We start from the raw sequence: 19,176 nt of genomic DNA on the forward strand, positions 1-19,176 counted from the left end.
GAAATTGGGAACCTAAATTGGTATCAAGAACTCCTGTAATTTGGCGGCAGACTATTTACAAACCACAACTGGGGAGACTGTTCTTTAGGGTGTGAGGGAGGGGTGATGTCCTCTTGGGGTTCAGGTGCCCTGAGGAAGGCTGATACCTGCAAAGTATCCATTATCCAGAAAGATAATGCCTCTGCATCCCACAATTTCTCCCAAGGTCCCCTTATCACTTGTTTTTAAAGGCATTCCAGACAAAAGCCACAGTGAATATCAGGGCTTTAATGTGAGAAAAGGAAGACTGAAGATCTTCACAATGCCTGCATATTGGGTTCATTCCCTCATATTAGTTTTTGATAATTGTCTGATGAATATTCCAACCCACATGTGACTCAGTGGGATAGTGAAGGAGGAGGATACACGTGGGCTGACAGTGAAAATACCCACTCCCCAGCCCCCATCCTTGGGTGACTAGGAATCGTTGTACTATAGCTCATGTGCCTTCAGCATGGCTTGGGGTGTCTCACTGACTGTTCAGAGCTAGAGTTGTGCAGAGCTGCAATATGGCTGATTTTAACAAGGCTCATGCCTACAGTGGTTACTCAGCTGCACACTGTCACTTGCCTTCTTCCCCTACCCACCCCACCCCCATGGTGAGACTGGCCCATCTTTTGACCTGCCACTGCTAGCTCTTGTTTTGCATGTCAAAGTCAGCCAACCCCTGCCCCATGCCCACTTCTAACGCCATGGCACTGCCATCTTCCCTCCTGCCTCTGGACCCATCTCCCAGGCTTCTAGCTCTTGTAAGAAAAGGCAGCCTTTCAAGTCCCAGCCAGCTACTGTAGGTGCTCCTTTCCTTTGGCCAAGCAAGTTGATCAAGCACAGAATATTCACACATTGTTCCAGGGCCCAGGAGAGCGTGTTCCTTTGTTGCCCGGAGCTCAGGCAGGCTGTCTCACGCTTTAATTCTGACTCCAAGGCCACCGGGGAAGCCCGAGGGCTCTCCAAGGGGTGGGGGTGGGGAGGCCCAGATAGCAGAACTTAACTTCACCTATGGGGGGGGTGGGAGGGGACGACGGACGGACAGGACGGGCACAGGACACGACACGATGCTGATTGGGATGCTTTGCAAATGCCGAAACCAGCACACTATAAAGGCTACGCTTTCTGATTCAGCCACAAGCTAGGAGCCCAGCTCAGGAGAGGAGGGGGCAAGTGAAGCCACCGGACTGCCAGTCATGAGGGTCGCTTATCCTCTTAAGATTCCCTTACAGCTTTTTATATTTCAGAGAAATCTTGCCAAGAGAACAGATCAGGCTGTCAGCTTCGACACGGAGCTGAAGCCAGAGTCACGGCAGTAAGCAATAAGAACAATTGGACTCAATTATCTCCTCTTCTGGAAGGTGTGGACCTAGCTTCATAAAATCCTATGGAGCAAAGACTACCTTTACATGGGGCAAATACACAAATCACTACCACGTTCTTGGGGATTAAAAATAAATAAAATCAGGTGCTGGCCCTCATATCTTGATAAATCTTAACATTCTTCCTTTCTCCTTTGTGTCCTTGTTCCTATCTAACAAGTAAGACAAGATGGGAACGCTAAATTAGTTTTTAGTGGAATGCACCCTAAGAAAAAACTATGGGTATTTTGTCACCATGTTTGTCATGAACAGCAACAAAAAAGCCCCTATTGTATAACTGCTTTGTCTCATATATATAATGAAACAACACAAGGGGACAAAATATTCTCAAGAAAGAGAAAGTGAAGCCAATAATGATTTCTCCTCCTAGACTAAAGTCAATTCCAATGAGTGTCTCAACACTTAGAATGGAAGAAAAACTTGAGTGTGTCTCACGTATGCCCCTACTTCTCAAAATGGACCTTTCCCCAAAGGACTTTGGTTTTAAAAGAAAACCAACCAATACAAGATTCACTAAAACCCTACTGGTTTGGCGAAAGACAATTCTGGCTAATGCTAGGGAAGTAATTATTATTTTTTCATGCAACTTTATCCCATAAAATAAGTAATACTAAAGATATTACAAAAAGAAAAAACCATATCTCCTAGCCCTACTTACCAAGTGTTATAATTTTTCAAGTTCAGATATATACTTGGAATCACTGTACAGAACAAATGGGTATTCTACTTTTTTTCACTAAACATTATTGTAACTAGTTCCCATGTTGCTATATAGTTTCCATAATTATAATTTTAGTGGCCACATAATATCCCATCAACTTGAGCTACCACAAAGAGTTAATTATTGGACATTTATGTTATTTTAAAATTAGCTCTTTCATTTCACTTGTAGATATACCTAGAAGATAGAAATTGTTTTTTAAAAGGTTTGTCGACAGTCTCATTTTTCTTTTGGTATGAAGTGATTTAACTATTCAATGGGAATTGTTAGTTTACTAAGGGAAAGATTGTTGATAGGGTTTCATTTAATCACAGAATTTCTCCTCTTGTGCAACTTTATGAAACGATAGGCGCAGTTCAAGTTCCCACCATTAGGTGGAGCTCTATTGCATCAGACTAATCCCACATGACAGAGCCAACAAAACAAAACTACTTACAGGTTATCAGCCTTACTTTCTTCCTCTTTCATTGCTTTGCCAACAGTTCACTAATATCAGCTCACTCTCTTCTTCCCCTTAGTGAGCTGGTTTCCTCTCCTGAGACATTCCTTTCCATAAAAATCCATTTTCTCTGGGGAATGACTGACTTTTTGTCAAAGGCATGGAGTGTGGGTTTTCTTTTTAAGGTCAACACTGCCTGAAGTGATTTTTTTCTTAAGGCTCTATGAGCCCCATGGATGGATGGCAGGGGGATGTTAGCAGGTAGGTCATACCTGTCCTGTCCTCTGCAGGTTTGCAAAGTGAACATCAGGTATGAAGAGGACCGGCTGCGAGTGCAGATCAGGCATCGTCTTGAAGTAAGTGATGTCACTCTTCTTCTGTAAAGGTATCGCCGCCAACTTCCCATCAGAGGCTGGACGTGACCACAAAACCCATAAAGGAGAGGGTTATATGTGATAAAGGACTCGCAACTTAAGCCCTAGTCTTGGCTAAACTTGATGATATTCTCCTATGAAGCTTTCCAAATGCCATGGATGTGAACACACTTTAAAGACCCCCTCTCCCACTGCCAAACCAAGATGAAGAGCTCAGACTCCGAGTGAGCACTCCTGAGGCAGAGTTCTGGTCCCCTCATGCCCTCCTGTCCCTCTCTGTGCCCTAGATTCCTTGTCTGTAAAAGGAGAATTTTGGTTTCCATGATATTACAAAGCCCCTCCTAGCTCAAACCCTCTGTGATCATTGACTATTTGCTTTTCACAGGGACAATTCACCCCGTCTCCACTACTAGGGAAAAGCAAGCCATCCTTGCATATCCATAGTTTTACTTGCAACCCTTCTTTCCACCTGTCCCCCAGTGGCCCCAGCTGGAGCCCACCCCTCCCCAGTGACACTCACAGTTGTTGCACTGAGTTTGGGAGGCCTGGCCTTTCCCCTTCTTCCTGTTCTGCTTCCTCTCTTCATCTCGGATTTTTCTTTCTGCTCCCTGACAGGGAAAAACAAATACAGACAATGCCAGGCATGTTATCAGAGCATGCAAAAATACTGTCCACACACAAGTCACAGGCATAAGAAACAAAATGGGGGTTGGGGGTGGGGAGAAGGAGAGTGGGCAGCTCCATTTCCATCCCTCCGGCAGGGTCGGGCCCTGGGTCTGAAGGCTGAGACTGATCATTAGTCTATACCACATTTCTGACCTCCTAGTGATCCCACTTCTCCAAGATTTCCCCTTTTTTTGGTATCTTGCCTATTTAAACAACTTCAATTTTGAATCCACACAGAAAGACCAGACCCAGTTCCCTATCCCAGTGAAGCCGGTTAAGTAACTTGAGTGATTATAATAAAATGTCCTAAGATGAAGCATTGGCCTGTTAACATCATTCCTAGGCATGGAGAGGGCATTCAAGTGAAGTGTGTGTTCTCTGTAAAACTTTTCCTTTCTCATTGTTATGGAAGTTTTAGAAATCATTATAGTAGTAGAAATGAGGGAGGGCATAAGGAAACTACACAGGGTGTAAGACCACTTTGTACATATAAGTATGATTTTTGTTTTTGTTTTAATATGTTCACTTGTTCTTGGAGATTCCAACCAAATAGAAGAAAGTTTGGTCTATTCATCTCCTTTTTGCTCCTCTGTTCCTTGTAATCCGACTTTTTCCTTGGCTTCTCTTGCCAAATCCCATCCTATGTAACCAGTTGACTGTCACCTTATATCTCTTTCCTTCTTGGCCTCAAGGATTCCCTAATTCTCTTCTCTCTTTGGTCTCTCTTCTATGTCAGCTTTGCTAATTCATTTTCCTCTTCTCACTCCCCAAATACAGATGTTCCAACACACGTTCCTCTTTCTCTCTCTCTCTCCGTTCTTGCTGCAGAAGAATTCATCTGCGTCCGTGTTTCTATGACGCTCTAGACAGGTGACACCCAGACAGACTCCTCCAGCCTAAACTCCTCCCCTAAGTTTCAGATCCGCATTTACAGTCCTGCCCTTTGCAGAAGTATATTGAAGGAGCAGAGAAGCACGGACTGGCCAGCAACCTATAACCCTTTAGAAATTGGCCTCAAGTCATCACACACAAAATAGATAGATTTGACAATACAAAAATGTAATCTTCTGTTATATACACACATGCAAAATCAATGAAAAGGCAAAGGACGAATTGGTGAAAATACAATAAACTATCATATGCTGTGTTAAATCCTTAATATACAATGATTCAAATTAAAAAAACACCTAACGTACCAACAGTAAAATGGACAGGAGTCATGAAATAGGTAATTCACAGCATTGTTCACATATAAAGGGAGTAATTATTTTACAGTGTTTCACTTTTAAGTTTTTAATTGTCATTGACATTTATAAACCATGGAAATTCACAGCAAGAGGGAGATAAAATACAGAAATATTTCCTTTGGAAGTCTCTTCAAGATACCTGAAGGTTTTATAGAGTTTTTGTGTCTAGATAACACACAATATTTTCAGAAAATAAAGTGTTAAATGCGCAGACATCATCTTGTTCAGATGGGTGTGAAATATAAGCAAAAGGCTCCTATTACTGATTTTTTGGTTGGGTCCATATAAGACATTTTTCTATGTATTTGGAGTTCTGTACAATATAATATTTAATGTAAATAGAAATGTGGAACTTATCTACCTATATAAATTACAGCTCACCCAAGACACACTCCAAGGTTTGTCAGGCAATTTTATTTCTAATTTAGTGTTTCATTTTGTACTATTTCTATGAGGAAAAGGTATGGAATTAAGCTGTTTCAAGATTTATAAATATTCAATATCAATTTTTAGGAAATAAAGTCACCTGCTTATTATTTTACAGGCATTCTTTGATATGCCAAACCCAAAGGATTAACATATAACATAGAATAGCTCTCCATAGATCCTCTCTTGGTGCCATGTCTATATAAGAAATTTCCTGCCCAGATAGCAGCATGACTAAACCATTCTGATAGGTTCTCTTAGGAGAATCCCAGTTCTCATTTCTAACATAAAGCTTCGACTTCACAATGGCCCAGGGAAGCTTAGATACGATCAATTAAGATGGAGAAGTCTTCCTTGAACATAACTTTCCAAGAATTCCTTTCCTTCCTTTGATTATTTGTGACCCAAAGCCTCTAGAAAATATTCTTTCCACTCTTATTAAAGTATAAAAAAGTCTAGTTCCTCCATAACACTATAACCAATATCAAATTTATCATTTGAAAATAATTTCTCCCACCTAAATGTTCACTTTGTGGTGTTAAATTTGAAAAGTAAGCCTGAAAATTTGCTGATTATATTGTGATCACTTTTGCCACCTCTTGAGAGGTGATGGCTATCTTTGTTTTTCATTTGACGTTTAAATTGTTTCTCTTAAATGTATTTTAAGAATTTGGCTTTAACCTATTTAAAGTTAACTAAGGAACCAAGAAGGTGGTTTGGAGGGATAGCTTTAGCTTTTCATAATCTTCAACAGTCATTTCCTCCAAGATCATTCCAAATAAGAATTAATAGAGAAAAAAGTCTATTTTAAAAAAATGTGGCTTTCTTTCTCAAGTTTTGCACAATATATATATTTACTGTTTACAGTAGTATAATTCTTGTTTTTCATGAAAGATAATGGAAGTAATTGAATATAGATACAAAGGTACAGACATAGGTAGTGATACAGACAGATATATAGACAGATCCTAAATTTTTTTAATACATAAACATATGTATTTCAATAGAAGCATCATATCAAAAAAAGTCAGAGAAGGTCTTTATTTTCATCTGTAATCTCACCAGTGTATTAGTTAGAAATTAAGCTGGAGAACTATAAACAGTGCAGAATTCCATCGTTTAAGAGTCTAGACTGTGATTGAGAAACTTACAGTTTTAAAATGGAATAGCTCTTCATTCTTTTGTTTTAGAGTATGATTCAAATTAATCATTTGCATTTACACACCCATTTGACAAGTGCAAAAATTAAACCTTTTCTCTTTTTAATCTCCCAGGAGTGAGTTTTGCCTGGGTTCTGAAATTAGAGCTGCAAATATGATGACAAATTACAGCACAAGATTTTGTATCTGGCTTATTAGAAACATGAACAGTAGTTAAGGTTAATACACCCTGCTCGGGATTTCTTCCTCATGAGTTTCCTGACCTTCCACATCAGGATATGTAAACTAAAAGCTACCCACTGGAAACTCTTTACATCTCTAGTTTCTCAGAGTCCCTCTCATTCTAGGTCACAGGTGAACAACCATATAACACTCTCTATTCATTCTGCATTTTTGTTTTGTTTTTTAGTATTTATTACATTAACATAGTAGAAAAAAATAATTATATGAGCATCCCCTAAGCCCTCTCTTTCCCACTTTCAATTCCACCTTGGACATAAAGTAAATGGATTGCCCAGGGCCTCCACCCCACCCTTCCCTCCCTTTCTCCTTGCCTCTGGTCTTACTTCTCCTTTCTAAGGAGATTCGTGGAGGGGGATTCTACACTCTCCCTTGAAACATCTGGAATAAAGTAGGGAATTCAAATTGTTTAAATGCTCGTGCATTTGTATGTTAAAAATACCATGCTGTACATCATTTGAAAATGTTTTCTTCACGTTTAATATACAGAATTAAAGATAGACCGAATGTTCTGTTTCATTTTTAAAGGCTATCTTGGCTCTCAGTTGACGTTTTAAATCGTCAGTCGTCATTCTGGTATTTTATGTATAAAGTTATTCACCAAGTCAAGGAGTTTGAGTTTAGAATCAGACCTGTATTTGCACCCAGCTCCTCTACTTTATTAGTGTACGACTGTGGGCAAGTGATTGTGCTCGCTGACCCACTGTTCCCCCATGCACACAACAACCTTGTCTATGGACTGAACTGACCTCTGTACTGTGGAGGCTGCCTGCTTTCCCCGAGAGTGCTGTGCCGCTTGGACGGCTAGATGACTGGCACTAACTGAAATCATCATGACCTGAAAGGCTACTGAGATTTTGGGGACATTTACCACTCTGCTGCACGTCCCAACACCCCAGTGCAGTTCTAGTTCATGTGTCCTTCTCTCTTCTCGTGACCATCTCTGCTATCTGTTCACAGAAGCCCACTTCTCCCTACACTCCATCACTGTTGAACCAGAACTTTCCGACATTTTAATGGCATAGCAGACCTTCGATACAACTGATGGCAGCGCCTTTAAGAGTGCCTTTTTTTTTGGTAGTTTGTTTGTTTGTTTTGTTTTGGTTTTGCCTATAGTCTTTACACTTGAAAGTCAGTTTGGCTGGATATAAAATCCTTGGCTCACATTTTCTTTACTTGATGACCTTAAATATCATTGTCTTCTGACAAGGTGCTGCTGTTGAAAAGTTTGATAAAAGTTTCCTTATAAGTGACTTATTGTTTATTTTATTTTATTTTACTTAGATGCCCAAAGAATATTTTTCTTTTTCTTTTTTTTTAATCCAATAGCTTGACAATTTGGAATTGGTTATCCTGGGTCAATTTTCCCAAGTGTGCAGTAGGCCATTTAAATATGTATACTTTCTATTGTAACATTCCCTGATTTATTGTGTGTAGCATTTGTTCTGTTCCATTGTTTTGGCTTTCTTCCTCAAAGATTCCTATTACACATATATTGGATCTTCTTTACCTGTCTTCTATATCTATCATTTTTTCTCACATCTCTTTCTTCATTTCTTCTGACTTTTAAAATTTTGCTCTAACTTGTATTTCCCTTAAGGCATTATCTGTTATATTTATTCACTCTTGTGTTCTTCTAGTGCAGTTTTTACTTCTGAAATATTTTAATCTTTCATTTCTAAATTTTTTCCTGAATTCTATCACATCTCTTTTCAAATCATTCCATTTTCCAAACATCTCATATCCGAATTTTTCAAATTGTGATTTATGCTGATCTTCATAACTTCTATGATTTTCTTAATTTCATTTAGCTCATTTTGGAACATTAGTCTGTAGCTTTCACCTGTTTTGTGGGCATATCTTTCTGGCATGCATCCATTGTCCACAGGGAAGTTAGTCTGATATTCATCTCTTCTTTTCATGAGACTTTGTATGAGATTCAACTGTTTCTCTTTTCTATTGGTCATTTTTAAGTGAAATGAGAGGACCAGGATAGTTCTTCTAGATTCGTGGCTCTCATGTTCCTGCCCGGTGTGTTCACAAAGTGATAAAAGAAAATAGTCTTGTATTTCCTGAGATCTGTCTACTCTGTATCCTCCCCCCTCTTTCTTTTTATTTGGAACTTCTCTTTCCTTTGTACTTATTGTTTTTTTGTTCCATCTCAACTTGAATTCTACTCCCAGCAGCTTCTTCTCAGAGCAGGGTTTTGTTCTAGAAGGGAACTTCAATATGTAACTTTCCAGAGTTCATAGAGCTCAAAACACTCCAATGTTACATCCCCTTGCACCAGCAACAAATTACAATCTGCAGAATCCATATCCTCCCACCCCAGTTTCACATACAGTCCTCAGATGGCCCACTTCACTCTCCAGTGAGTACCTTGGGGCAATTTTATAGGTTTCCTCTTCTTTGGTCATCATGTGGCCCAACTGCTTTCCCTCATGTTGCTGATATCACACAGGTCTTGAAATTGTTGATTCTTAGTTCCACTCATATTTGGGATTTGTAAGGATCTCTTGTCACATAATCATGGGATTTTAAGCTTTGCTATTCTAATTGCTCTGTCTCTTATGGTGGGATTTAGGGAAATTCAAAAACTATATCTCCTTCTGAGTGCATGTTTACTAACAAACTTATTTCATAGGTGCCATTTCCATCCCAAAAAGCTCTAGATGAGAGTCCAGTTAACCCATAAAATAAGAAAGGTTACATCGATATGTTCTGGGATAGGATCTATACCCAATAAAAACTATTAATCTATTATATCAGTTATCTAAGTGAATTAGACTCACAGCACAGTGCAATGTCAATCAGTCATTAAATTAGTGGTAAAAATGATTGACTAAAAAAATTCAGTTGACTGATGACTCCTGAGATATCTAATAGGAAGTAAAAATGAAAGATTACCACTCCCACTGTGATTGATAAGGTGATTATTTTTACACCACTGGACAAGAAAAGGTGACAAGGAGAAATGTCATTAAAAGTAATGTCTAATAACAAAGATACCTTTATGACAAACTGTCATCTTTACTCACTTTGTCACAGAAGACCTTGATCTGGCAATAAGCTCTATGAATGGGTTTATTGCTACGATTATTATAACTGTATGTATCAATCTGAATCATTAGAGGAAGTCCTTTCACCCCTTTTTGGGAGGAGAAATCTGTACTCAGGCAATTCACGGTGATGAAAATCTGAGGGAGGGAGAAAGAAAGGAAAAAGTTCACAAGTCACCATGAAAAGGATCTATAAAAAAATGCATAAGTCTTAGACTTGAAATCAAAGCACTAAATAAATCTATAAGGATAACTGAAGAATATTTGGATGCTCTCACATAAAAATATATTGAGCACATAAAACATGATATATAATTTATAATTATAAATTTATAAAAATTTTTGCTTTCATTATTTAATCTTGAAAGAGACGATTAAAATTACTTTCCTTAAAGTATATCAGCAAAGTCTTATTTATTTTTCAAACATGCATAAGTTAGCTGGGTAAAACACTGTCTCCTCAACATATTAAAGCTGTCACTTCTAATAGTTATAGCAAGTTCTCTAATCTCTGACCTGTGGGATAAAAAAGAAAATAAACAACAACTAAGTAAAACCTTCTCTTGTGCGTTATTGCACTGAAACCTAATTATTTGTTTACATATCTGTCTCTTCTACTTGACTATGAAGTATAAGATTTGAGACCACTTATTGTTATTTTTGTATTACTGGTACTTAACATAGTGCCTGGTGGAAAACAGACATTCAATAAACATTTGATGAATGAATCGATGAATTTAGCTGCAGAAAGCACACTAGATTAGGAGTCAAAAGCCCCAGGTTTTAGTCCTGGTTCTAACATTAACCAGCTAAGAGACCTCAGGCAAGTCACTTACTGTCTTTGGTTTTCAATTTTCCCTTCAAATCTCTCCCCGCAGGACAGAATGCAAATACTAACATATTTCCCTGCAGTGAAAAAGTAAAAGGGGAGCTGATGCAGGTAAGACATGAAACAGGAGGGAGGAAATGTAGTAAAGGCATCAGCATTGTCATCTCACAACACGGGGCATCAAGAGACACAACGGAAATGACGTGAATCCCCAAAACTAGAAACTCAAGTAAATAGTAAAGATTATAGCACTGACCAACAGAAAAACTAAAAATAATAATTTTATTATACAATATTGGGAGGAATTGAGGGAGGAGTATAAATGACTAAATGTATCCTCATTTTACATAATGGGTGGATGTCAATACATACCATTTAAAGTTGATTTATCATGAAAGAGAGATATGAGTACAGCACCTAGATTTATGTGGTAACTACGTGAATATCAAGAGGTGGTCTCTGGGAAAAACCAGGCGTACTATAATACACTCTTGGTACTATTTTCATTTGATACTATATGTATTATTTTCATTTAACATAAAATTTTACATCACTCACTGTTTTAAAATTATACAGTTATATATTCTGAAAACCATTTCATCGGATGTGTTATTTGACCCTGTTTTATTTGGTCCCCTTGAAATTTTCATTCACCTTCAAACCCTTGACCTGAAACCTTTCATATCCCAGCAACACCACAGAGAACAGCCCTGCAGAAAGCAAAGAGCTACGGCCATAAGCTGCATTTTAAAGGACATTCAAATTTTTAATTTAACTACCAGGCCTGATCTAATTCATTTCAAGCCCTATGCCTACAGGCTTTTGGTAACATACCACCAGATATCTCTTTTTTAGTGCTATATCTATATAAAGATCATTTTTAATTTTATTTTTGAGCCCCTTACTTTGCAATGAGAAACACATTAGCAAGGCACCACATGAATAGCAGTCAAGGCCAGATGACAGGTCTCAGTGACATGCTATTTACAACAACCTTATGAATTGTGCCACAGGCTCTCACTTTTCTAGCCACCATCTGAAAACAAGTGCCTAAAGATGATCTAACCAAAGATACATTCATTCATTCATTCTATAAACATCAACACAAGCTAACAATGGGTCAAATACAACATTAGACACTGAGGATAGAGAAGAAAGCCAGACCCCAAACTCACGGAGCTGACAGTCCAAGGGGAAGACAGATGAGTAATCTAGCAATGACCAACACAGGGTGGTCAGGCTCTCCAAAGAGAGATGTGTATACAGAGGCCGTGAGAACACAGAACAGAGCACTGAACCTAGAGGACGCAAGTGAAATACAAAACCTTCACAGACACCAGGATAAGATCAGGGATTCCACAAATACTTGTTCATATTTAGGAATGGTAAAGACAAAAGAGTGACTAAAGATGCAAATGTCAAATGATTTAGGGGAGCTGCGTGACAGAGACCACTAAGAAAGAACTTGCCATGCCTGTTTCCCCTCCTGAACTTGCAGGGTAGAAGTAGACAAAAAAATGCTGTCTGCTGCTCCTGGAGATGCCCTAACTGCAGAGAACATTCACTCATGCCCACAAATATTTTTAAATACCGACCATGTCCCTGGTGGGACACAGGTGCACTAATTATGGTCCTGTAATCACAGAAGTCAGAGGCTAGATGGGGAGAGAGACAATATGATGGTGCTCTAAAGCTTACAATAACTTCACCAAACACTGATCTTTAGGTCAAAAAAATAAAAGCATACTTTCCTAGGAACACCTGACTTCTTTATCGATATTTTTATGACCAACGATGGGGTTATCTTGGCCAGAATGTATAAACACAGCTTTATGTCCACAAATCAAATGATCATTCTGGTGAGCTATGCCGTTGTCCATATTTTTGGTCAAGTGTTTCATATGGAAATCTTCCTGTTGGTGGCTGTAATCCAGGGGGACCTCAACCCAGACTGGTTTTTTCCCACTCCCTCATAGAGCCTGCCTAGTACTGCAGAAGCCAGAAGAGAAGTGTTCTGATAAATATTTCTTAAGCTATTCAGATTCACAGTTGGCTCACTGATTTATCCACACATCACTCACAGTGGACATGCACTCAGACAGGCAGGAAGCAATATTAACTGTGGCTTTGACAGCTCCAGGTTTCAACTGGAGAGAACTAGGCTGATGGTATGTGTATATTTACAAGGTCCACTTGAGTAGGGCAGATCCATTGAAATAACAGCTGCTTACTAGCAATACACTACAATAAATAGACTAAATCCTCCTTGGAGGAGCTATAACAATCAGCCATCCTGTGGACAAGGTCTTTAAAGGTCAAATGAGCTACAATATACTAGACTCCACTGGAAGACACAAAGACTAGGTCCTCTTAATAGAGGAAGGTCCTTAGTAGAGGGTCAAATGGGCTCTCTGATTCATGGCATCCTGATTCTATAAAAAGTAAACAACATGAGAATCTGCCTTCTCTGCTCCATGGTGTTGGCAGCTCCCAGAGTTATCCTAACAGGCAGGGATTTTGTAACAGGGTTGGCACCACTTTCCTCTTGCCTGGCTGCCTATGGTATCTGTCTGATGGTATCAATCATAGTCTCGCTGTGATGCACTCAAAAGCCAAATGGTTGAACTTTAACAGCAGTTGAAGGGGTTGGGAAGGCATGGAAGGACATTAACTAAAATCTTAGCTTGGGAACTGATAAGCATTAATTTGTTTCATCTTGCAAACCCAACCATGCCCCAGGCCCATGCAGAGCAGGGAAATGTCAGAGCGAATTTCTTGGAAGTTTATCTACAAAGCACTGTTTGTAAATGTGTGTTACAGAAACTTAGGGAAAGGTATACTTTCCCCCACCAAATATTCATCCAAATGTCAAGCACAGAAAGTTCTTTTTAACTTCAGTAAGAGTCCTGATTATGTAAAGAGCATATAAATGCCATGAACAATTGGTCTGTCATCCAAGAGTTATGAACATTACATACGTTCATATAATATTTTCAAAACCTCAGTTACTCGTTTTCCTATAATTCTAACAGTACATAACTTACTTTTTAGAAAAATATTCATAAATCAGGTGTATCCAGGTAGACAATAGACACAATTTTAATTTTGTCATTGGTTCAAAGATTGATTCAGATAGAAAGATTGTTTCTAAATGTACCAAAACCTTTCCAGAAATAGAGGCAGTCTCAGGACAATTGACATTTTTTAATAAAATCGTTTTTTTACATATGAATTGCAATGCCCATTTTGTAGTTCCTACACAAGACAAGTTACTTTGCCCAACCTCTCAGTTGTTCACTCTGTGTGTAATAAGATTATTAAAATAAACACAGATCGATTGGCTTTAGAATTGCTACTAGAATTGTATTAACTTAATTATTAACTCCCAAGATTTTTCTGAGAGATTGCCATTAAAATAAATGAGCCAATCTTTCATTTACAAAGCAATTTGGGATTTAAAAAATCATACTTTTCATGATTTGATGAGAAGTCTTTATTTTCCTCTTTAAACAATTGTATTCTGCACTTTCAAAAAGATCTTTCTGATTAAAGACTAAGAAAGCTACTCATTTCCTAAGGTTCAGACTTAAAGAGCTCTTTTCCAAGGAATTGAACATGCATTAGCCTCCAAATTATGGGGACATGACATACATCAAGAAATAGCAATTTCACTCTAAAACACAAACAATATATAAATACATAAAAGTGCTCTTGCCAATTTCCCTAATCTGTTTTCTTCTTGGTTCTTGGAATTATTAAAAACCTTATAGATAGTTTTCTTACATTTCAGCATTTTTCTTCCATTTTACATGATTGTATTTGGGTGCAGTTGCAATGCCAAATTGAGACAGAAAGATAGACTAAAAGCAGATGATATTAACTTGTGAATCTCAGTCTTGGGCATTCCTTCATTTCCTTCACGCGTTAATTCCTCAAATATTTATCAAGTGTCTCCTCTCTGTGCCTGGCATTACACTCAGACATAAGAATGACGAGACAGACTCCCTGTCCTCAGAGAGCTTACTCTTTTGTTGAGGATCTAAGAAACTCCTAGATTTCCTGACACCTCCATTTATATAGCACTTTTAGGGAATGAGTCAAAACCTGATAATATATTTCTTTATTTTCTCCTTCAGATACTGTGGGTACATCTGTTACACACAGATACACATTTGGTTTACTCACATTTTCTACCATAGTTTTCCATATTTTTTTAGTACTTAATTTTTTCCATTTCCAGCACATACCAAGCTTGCTCCCAGTTGACAGCCTTTGCTACGTGCTGTGCCCTCCACCTCCAATGCTGTTGTCACAGATCATCACATTGCCAGCTCTTTCTTCTCATGCAAATTTCAGTCCAATGTCAGCTCTTCAGAAATACCCGCCTTGACCACTCCATCTAGAGTCGTCTTCCTCCTCCTCCTCCCACCTCAGCCCATGACCAGTAGCACACTCTATCACACCGCTCTTTTCTGTTTTCTTCATAGGACTTAACATTATTTGGGTTTATCTCAGTGTTTACCCGTTTAGTGCTTAATTATCTGTCTGTTCCATGAGGCTGTAAGCCCATAAGAAGGGGGCCCTTGTCTGCCTCAAGCTCTCTCTATTCCCAGGGCCAGTCCCGTGGTAGATACTCAACAAATATTTGTCCAATGAATTGAGGAAATTACTTTTCTAAACACACATTTTCCTCTTTATCCATGCTCTTGCTTTCATAAGCAAAACTCCTAAGAGCTGAGATTGCTTTGAGTAGTTGAAGTTGTCAAGATAATACAGCAGAGTTAGCTGCTCTAACCAGATTTATTCCCCAAAAATGTTATTTGACTGTATATCCACAAACATAAATTGAGCATCAACTACATATTCAGTATGGATATACAAATGTATATATGTCTGTACATGCATATGTGTGTAGAAGATGCTATCTATAAATGCTATGGGAGATACAGAAGTCTATGGTATGGCCCTCTCCTCAAGGAAAAGGGGGGATATAACAGTTTTCATCATTGTGGAATATAAAAATGAGATACTAAGTTGAATATCCAGACTATACATGCTGCAAGAACTTCAAGAAAAGGAGAGAGCTCAAAAAGTGAGTCAGGGAAGATTTTCTGGAAGCATCTTAAGCTGAAAGAAAGAGAGGTAGAGGAGAAGGAAGTGAATGCTGGCTCTGAAACGAGCAAAACGACCAACCTAATGGGAGAGGAGGGTCTGTGTTGGGGAGGCTAAGAAGGAGCCTGAGAAAAGGTGGTGGGTGAGGGAAGAGGCCAACCAAGATGCTTGTATTGCTGTGATCAAGTAATGAACACTCGATGAGGTCAAGTGTGTATCACTGAGGCCAAGAGCAGACAGAACTGTACCCATAGTATCCAACATCCAATTTACAGAGAAGACAAGGAGTGTGAGGACTGAGAAAAGGCCACCGGCTTCAGAAGTAAAGAGGGGCTGCCCGCCCTCTAGAGGCCAGACTAAAGGAGGCAAGCACGTGGAGCTACACTGCGGGGGCGAGGGAGATGGAGATGGAGGGGAAGCATCTCCGGTGGGAAGCCTGGCAGAGGAAGGAGGGGAGCCCAGGAACGCAGGAAGCAGGCATCAGGGCCAAGCAGAGGTGCCCTTCCAGGATGGGGGAGGCGTTCACACAATCGGAGAGGGTGAAGGCAAGAGGCTGCAGAAAGCAGGAGCTGTGGGATTAAGAGCCCGGGAAGCAGAGAGTAAATGGGACCAATTCACAAGTGGAGTTTTGTAAGAAGAAGAAAGAGCTTTCTCTGAAGCTGGAGGGCAAAACGAGAGGAAAGCACAGCGAGGAAAACATGTACTAAGAGGCTCAAAATTATGTACCCGGTGCAAATCCTAGCACTAGGGCCTTGGACTGATTATTTAACCTTTCTTGGCCTCATTTGCTTCATCTTTTAAATAGGTACAACAATCCCTACATTGGTGCTGTGACACTTTAGAATGAGATCATGTTTTTAAACTGTAAAGTGCCATGAAAATCTAAAGGAGTTTACCATCATCACCACGGTCTCTATCTTCTCAGACAACTAGTCGTCCAGCTGGTCCTGTTCTCTGAGTCCAAGCTCGTCCTCACCTCCGCGTCATAGCAAACAAAGCCCCATACACTTTACCTCCCCAACTGCTCCTGCAGGCTCACTTCCTTCGCATCCGCCTCGGCCCCCAGTTCAAGCCCTCCTTCCTGCGGGACTGCTACAATAGCTTCCTATCTGGATTCTCTCTTGAGGCATTTTGTAGTGCTATCTCCAAATGATTCAAAGGTAGATTGGTTATGATTCATATTAATTTGAACAGATATTTAATTAAGGTGAATTCATTTTAAAAACATAAAACCTATCTCTGCACAACACTGTCGGGGGGTAGAGGCACAGGCTGTGTGGGGGAGAGAGCAAGGGGGGAATCTCTCAGGCAGAGTCTTTACTGCTCTTCAGACTGCCCATTTCTGCCATTCGGCTCTGTCACCTGAGCAGATCTTGTAAAACAGCACCTCAGGATGAGGAAGAATTGGACATCGCATAACTATAGGTTGGGCTGTTTTATAAATAATGAGCTCCCAGTCAGAGGAGGAATTTAAGCATAGACTGAAAGATTAACTCAACTTTCTGATCATTTGTTGTTATTTTAAACATTTTCTGTTCACACTTAATACTTAAAACTTGTTTTGAGTTAGTAATACTTGAATATACCACAAAGTTCAAAAGGGTAAACTGTGGAACCTCCCTCCCTGCCAGCATTGTTCCCCAACCAACAGTTTCTCAAGTACCCTTCAGTTTCTCGTGCTTCCTTCTAGCAGTATGCTATGCCAATACATATCTTTTTCCTTTTTATACAAATGGTAGCATAGTAAACACACAGTTCTGCATCTTGCTTTCTTCATTTGACGTACATTTTGAAGATAGCTCTTTCTTTTTCTTTTTTAAAAAACCATGAATATGGAGTAACAATTTCTTTAACATTAGGTTGTTTCTAGTCTTTTCATCTCATAAACAATGCTGCAATGCATGTCTTTCAACGTGGCTTTCATACACATGAGCACATACAAATTACTGGCAGTGTATAGGCTGTGTCATTGACTATTTTTAATCTGACTTTCGACTTCACTAGTCTACTTAGATGGCTTTCTTCAAGGCCAGCCTTTTCAATAGCATCCTTATAAGCAGGGGTTCTCAAATTCAGTATGCCTCCAGGTCTTGTTAAAACATGGATTACAGAGCCCCGCCCCCCAGAGCCTCCAATTCAGTAGGTCTGAGGTGGGAGGTCCAAGTATTTGCATTTCTAACAATTCCGCAGGTTGATGCTGATGCTGTTTGGAGCGTGCTATGAGCAACCACTGCCTACAGCGTTTGACTTCCTCAGCCAACTCCTTCTCCTCCTCTCCCACCTCCTTCTTCTCTACTCTCCTTACTCAGCACCCCTTCTGTCTCTGGTTCCTCTTCCTCCATAACCCCTACATGGGGGGGTCTCAAGTCCTGTCCTGGACCTTCTTTTGCCCACCCTCCAATTCTCTCCACAGCAATCTCATCGTTTCTCCTGACTTCTGTCATCCCTTCTTTTTCTCTCCTGAGCTCCACGATTCCCTGCTCTTGTTGTGCTTTCCAGTTCTGCACCTTTGAGCACCCCCTTTGTCCACTCGGCATGCTCCTCTTTCCCAGTTCCACACGTCTCAATTCCACCTGACCCTTAGGACACAGCCCATATGCACTACATGCTAAAATATTTAGAAGTGAGGTATGGGGGGGTGCGGATAGCGCAAATCTGGCAAAACATTAATGAGTCAATCTAGGTGAAGGGTATGTGGTATTAATGGTATTATTCTTCCAACTTTTCCTTTGCAATTTTTTAAAATAAAAAGTTGGGAAAAAATTTAAAATAAAAAACAGTGTGATCTCCCTCTCCAGAACTCTCCTGGCACTTTAACTCTATTTTCATTAGAGTCTTTGTCACTTTCTTCCTCATATTACAGTTATTACAGCCTTGTCTTAGTTCTCAACCTAGCCAAAATGCCCTCTGAGAGCAGACATTCCGCCTGGCTTACCTGTCTCTGAATTCCTACTGCCTGGCCTAGTGTATGATGTGCAGCAGGCAAACTGCTCTGAAGGAGTGATTGCCCCTTTGCCAGAGATAATGTAGAACATATCACTACTAGATCTTCCCAATACAAAAGGACAGTATGGAAAGAGCACATGCTTCATAGAGCCCAGGGTGGGGATTCCAGCTCTGCTATACATTAGCTGTGCAACCCTGGGTAAGCTAGCTAACCTCTCTGGCCTTCAAATTCTCCATTATTTAAATGGAAAATGATATCCACTTAAAATATGAATATTGCATAATATCTATAAAGCTCCTGGCAGAGTGCCTAGTATATGGTAATCACTGAACAAACTTTAGCCATGGTGCGTGCGCACGCACACGCACACACACACACACACACCATCAGTCTATGAAATCTAAGTCTGTAATCTAATTCTCTGCATACACACAACAGTTCATGCATGTAAGGTACAGAGCCCTAAGCAGAATTCACGCCAGAAACCATGGATTCTCCACATTCTAACAAAAGATCAAGCCATTGATATCTTCAGTGAGATGCCTTC

General features: G+C 39.6%; 1 protein-coding gene across 6 annotated transcripts in view; it reads right to left on the minus strand.

Moving 5' to 3' along the window:
* The window catches only part of GRHL2 (grainyhead like transcription factor 2), a 160,175-nt gene that overhangs the window by 35,264 nt on the left and 105,735 nt on the right, over positions 1 to 19,176 (minus strand). For 5 of the 6 annotated variants that reach the window (XM_014788095.2, XM_014788094.2, XM_087447571.1 and 2 more), the window contains 3 exons: positions 9,721 to 9,879; positions 3,464 to 3,551; positions 2,842 to 2,981 (listed from right to left, as the gene is read on the minus strand). In XM_014788095.2, the coding sequence (XP_014643581.1) occupies positions 2,842 to 2,981; positions 3,464 to 3,551; positions 9,721 to 9,879 (387 nt within the window). The remainder of the gene's footprint in view (positions 1 to 2,841; positions 2,982 to 3,463; positions 3,552 to 9,720; positions 9,880 to 19,176) is intronic. The other variant, XM_087447570.1, reaches the window with a different exon arrangement.

This window comes from Ceratotherium simum, chromosome 23, assembly GCF_057802395.1.
Source record: "Ceratotherium simum simum isolate JZ-2026a chromosome 23, ASM5780239v1, whole genome shotgun sequence".
Taxonomy (NCBI): Eukaryota; Metazoa; Chordata; class Mammalia; order Perissodactyla; family Rhinocerotidae; genus Ceratotherium; species Ceratotherium simum.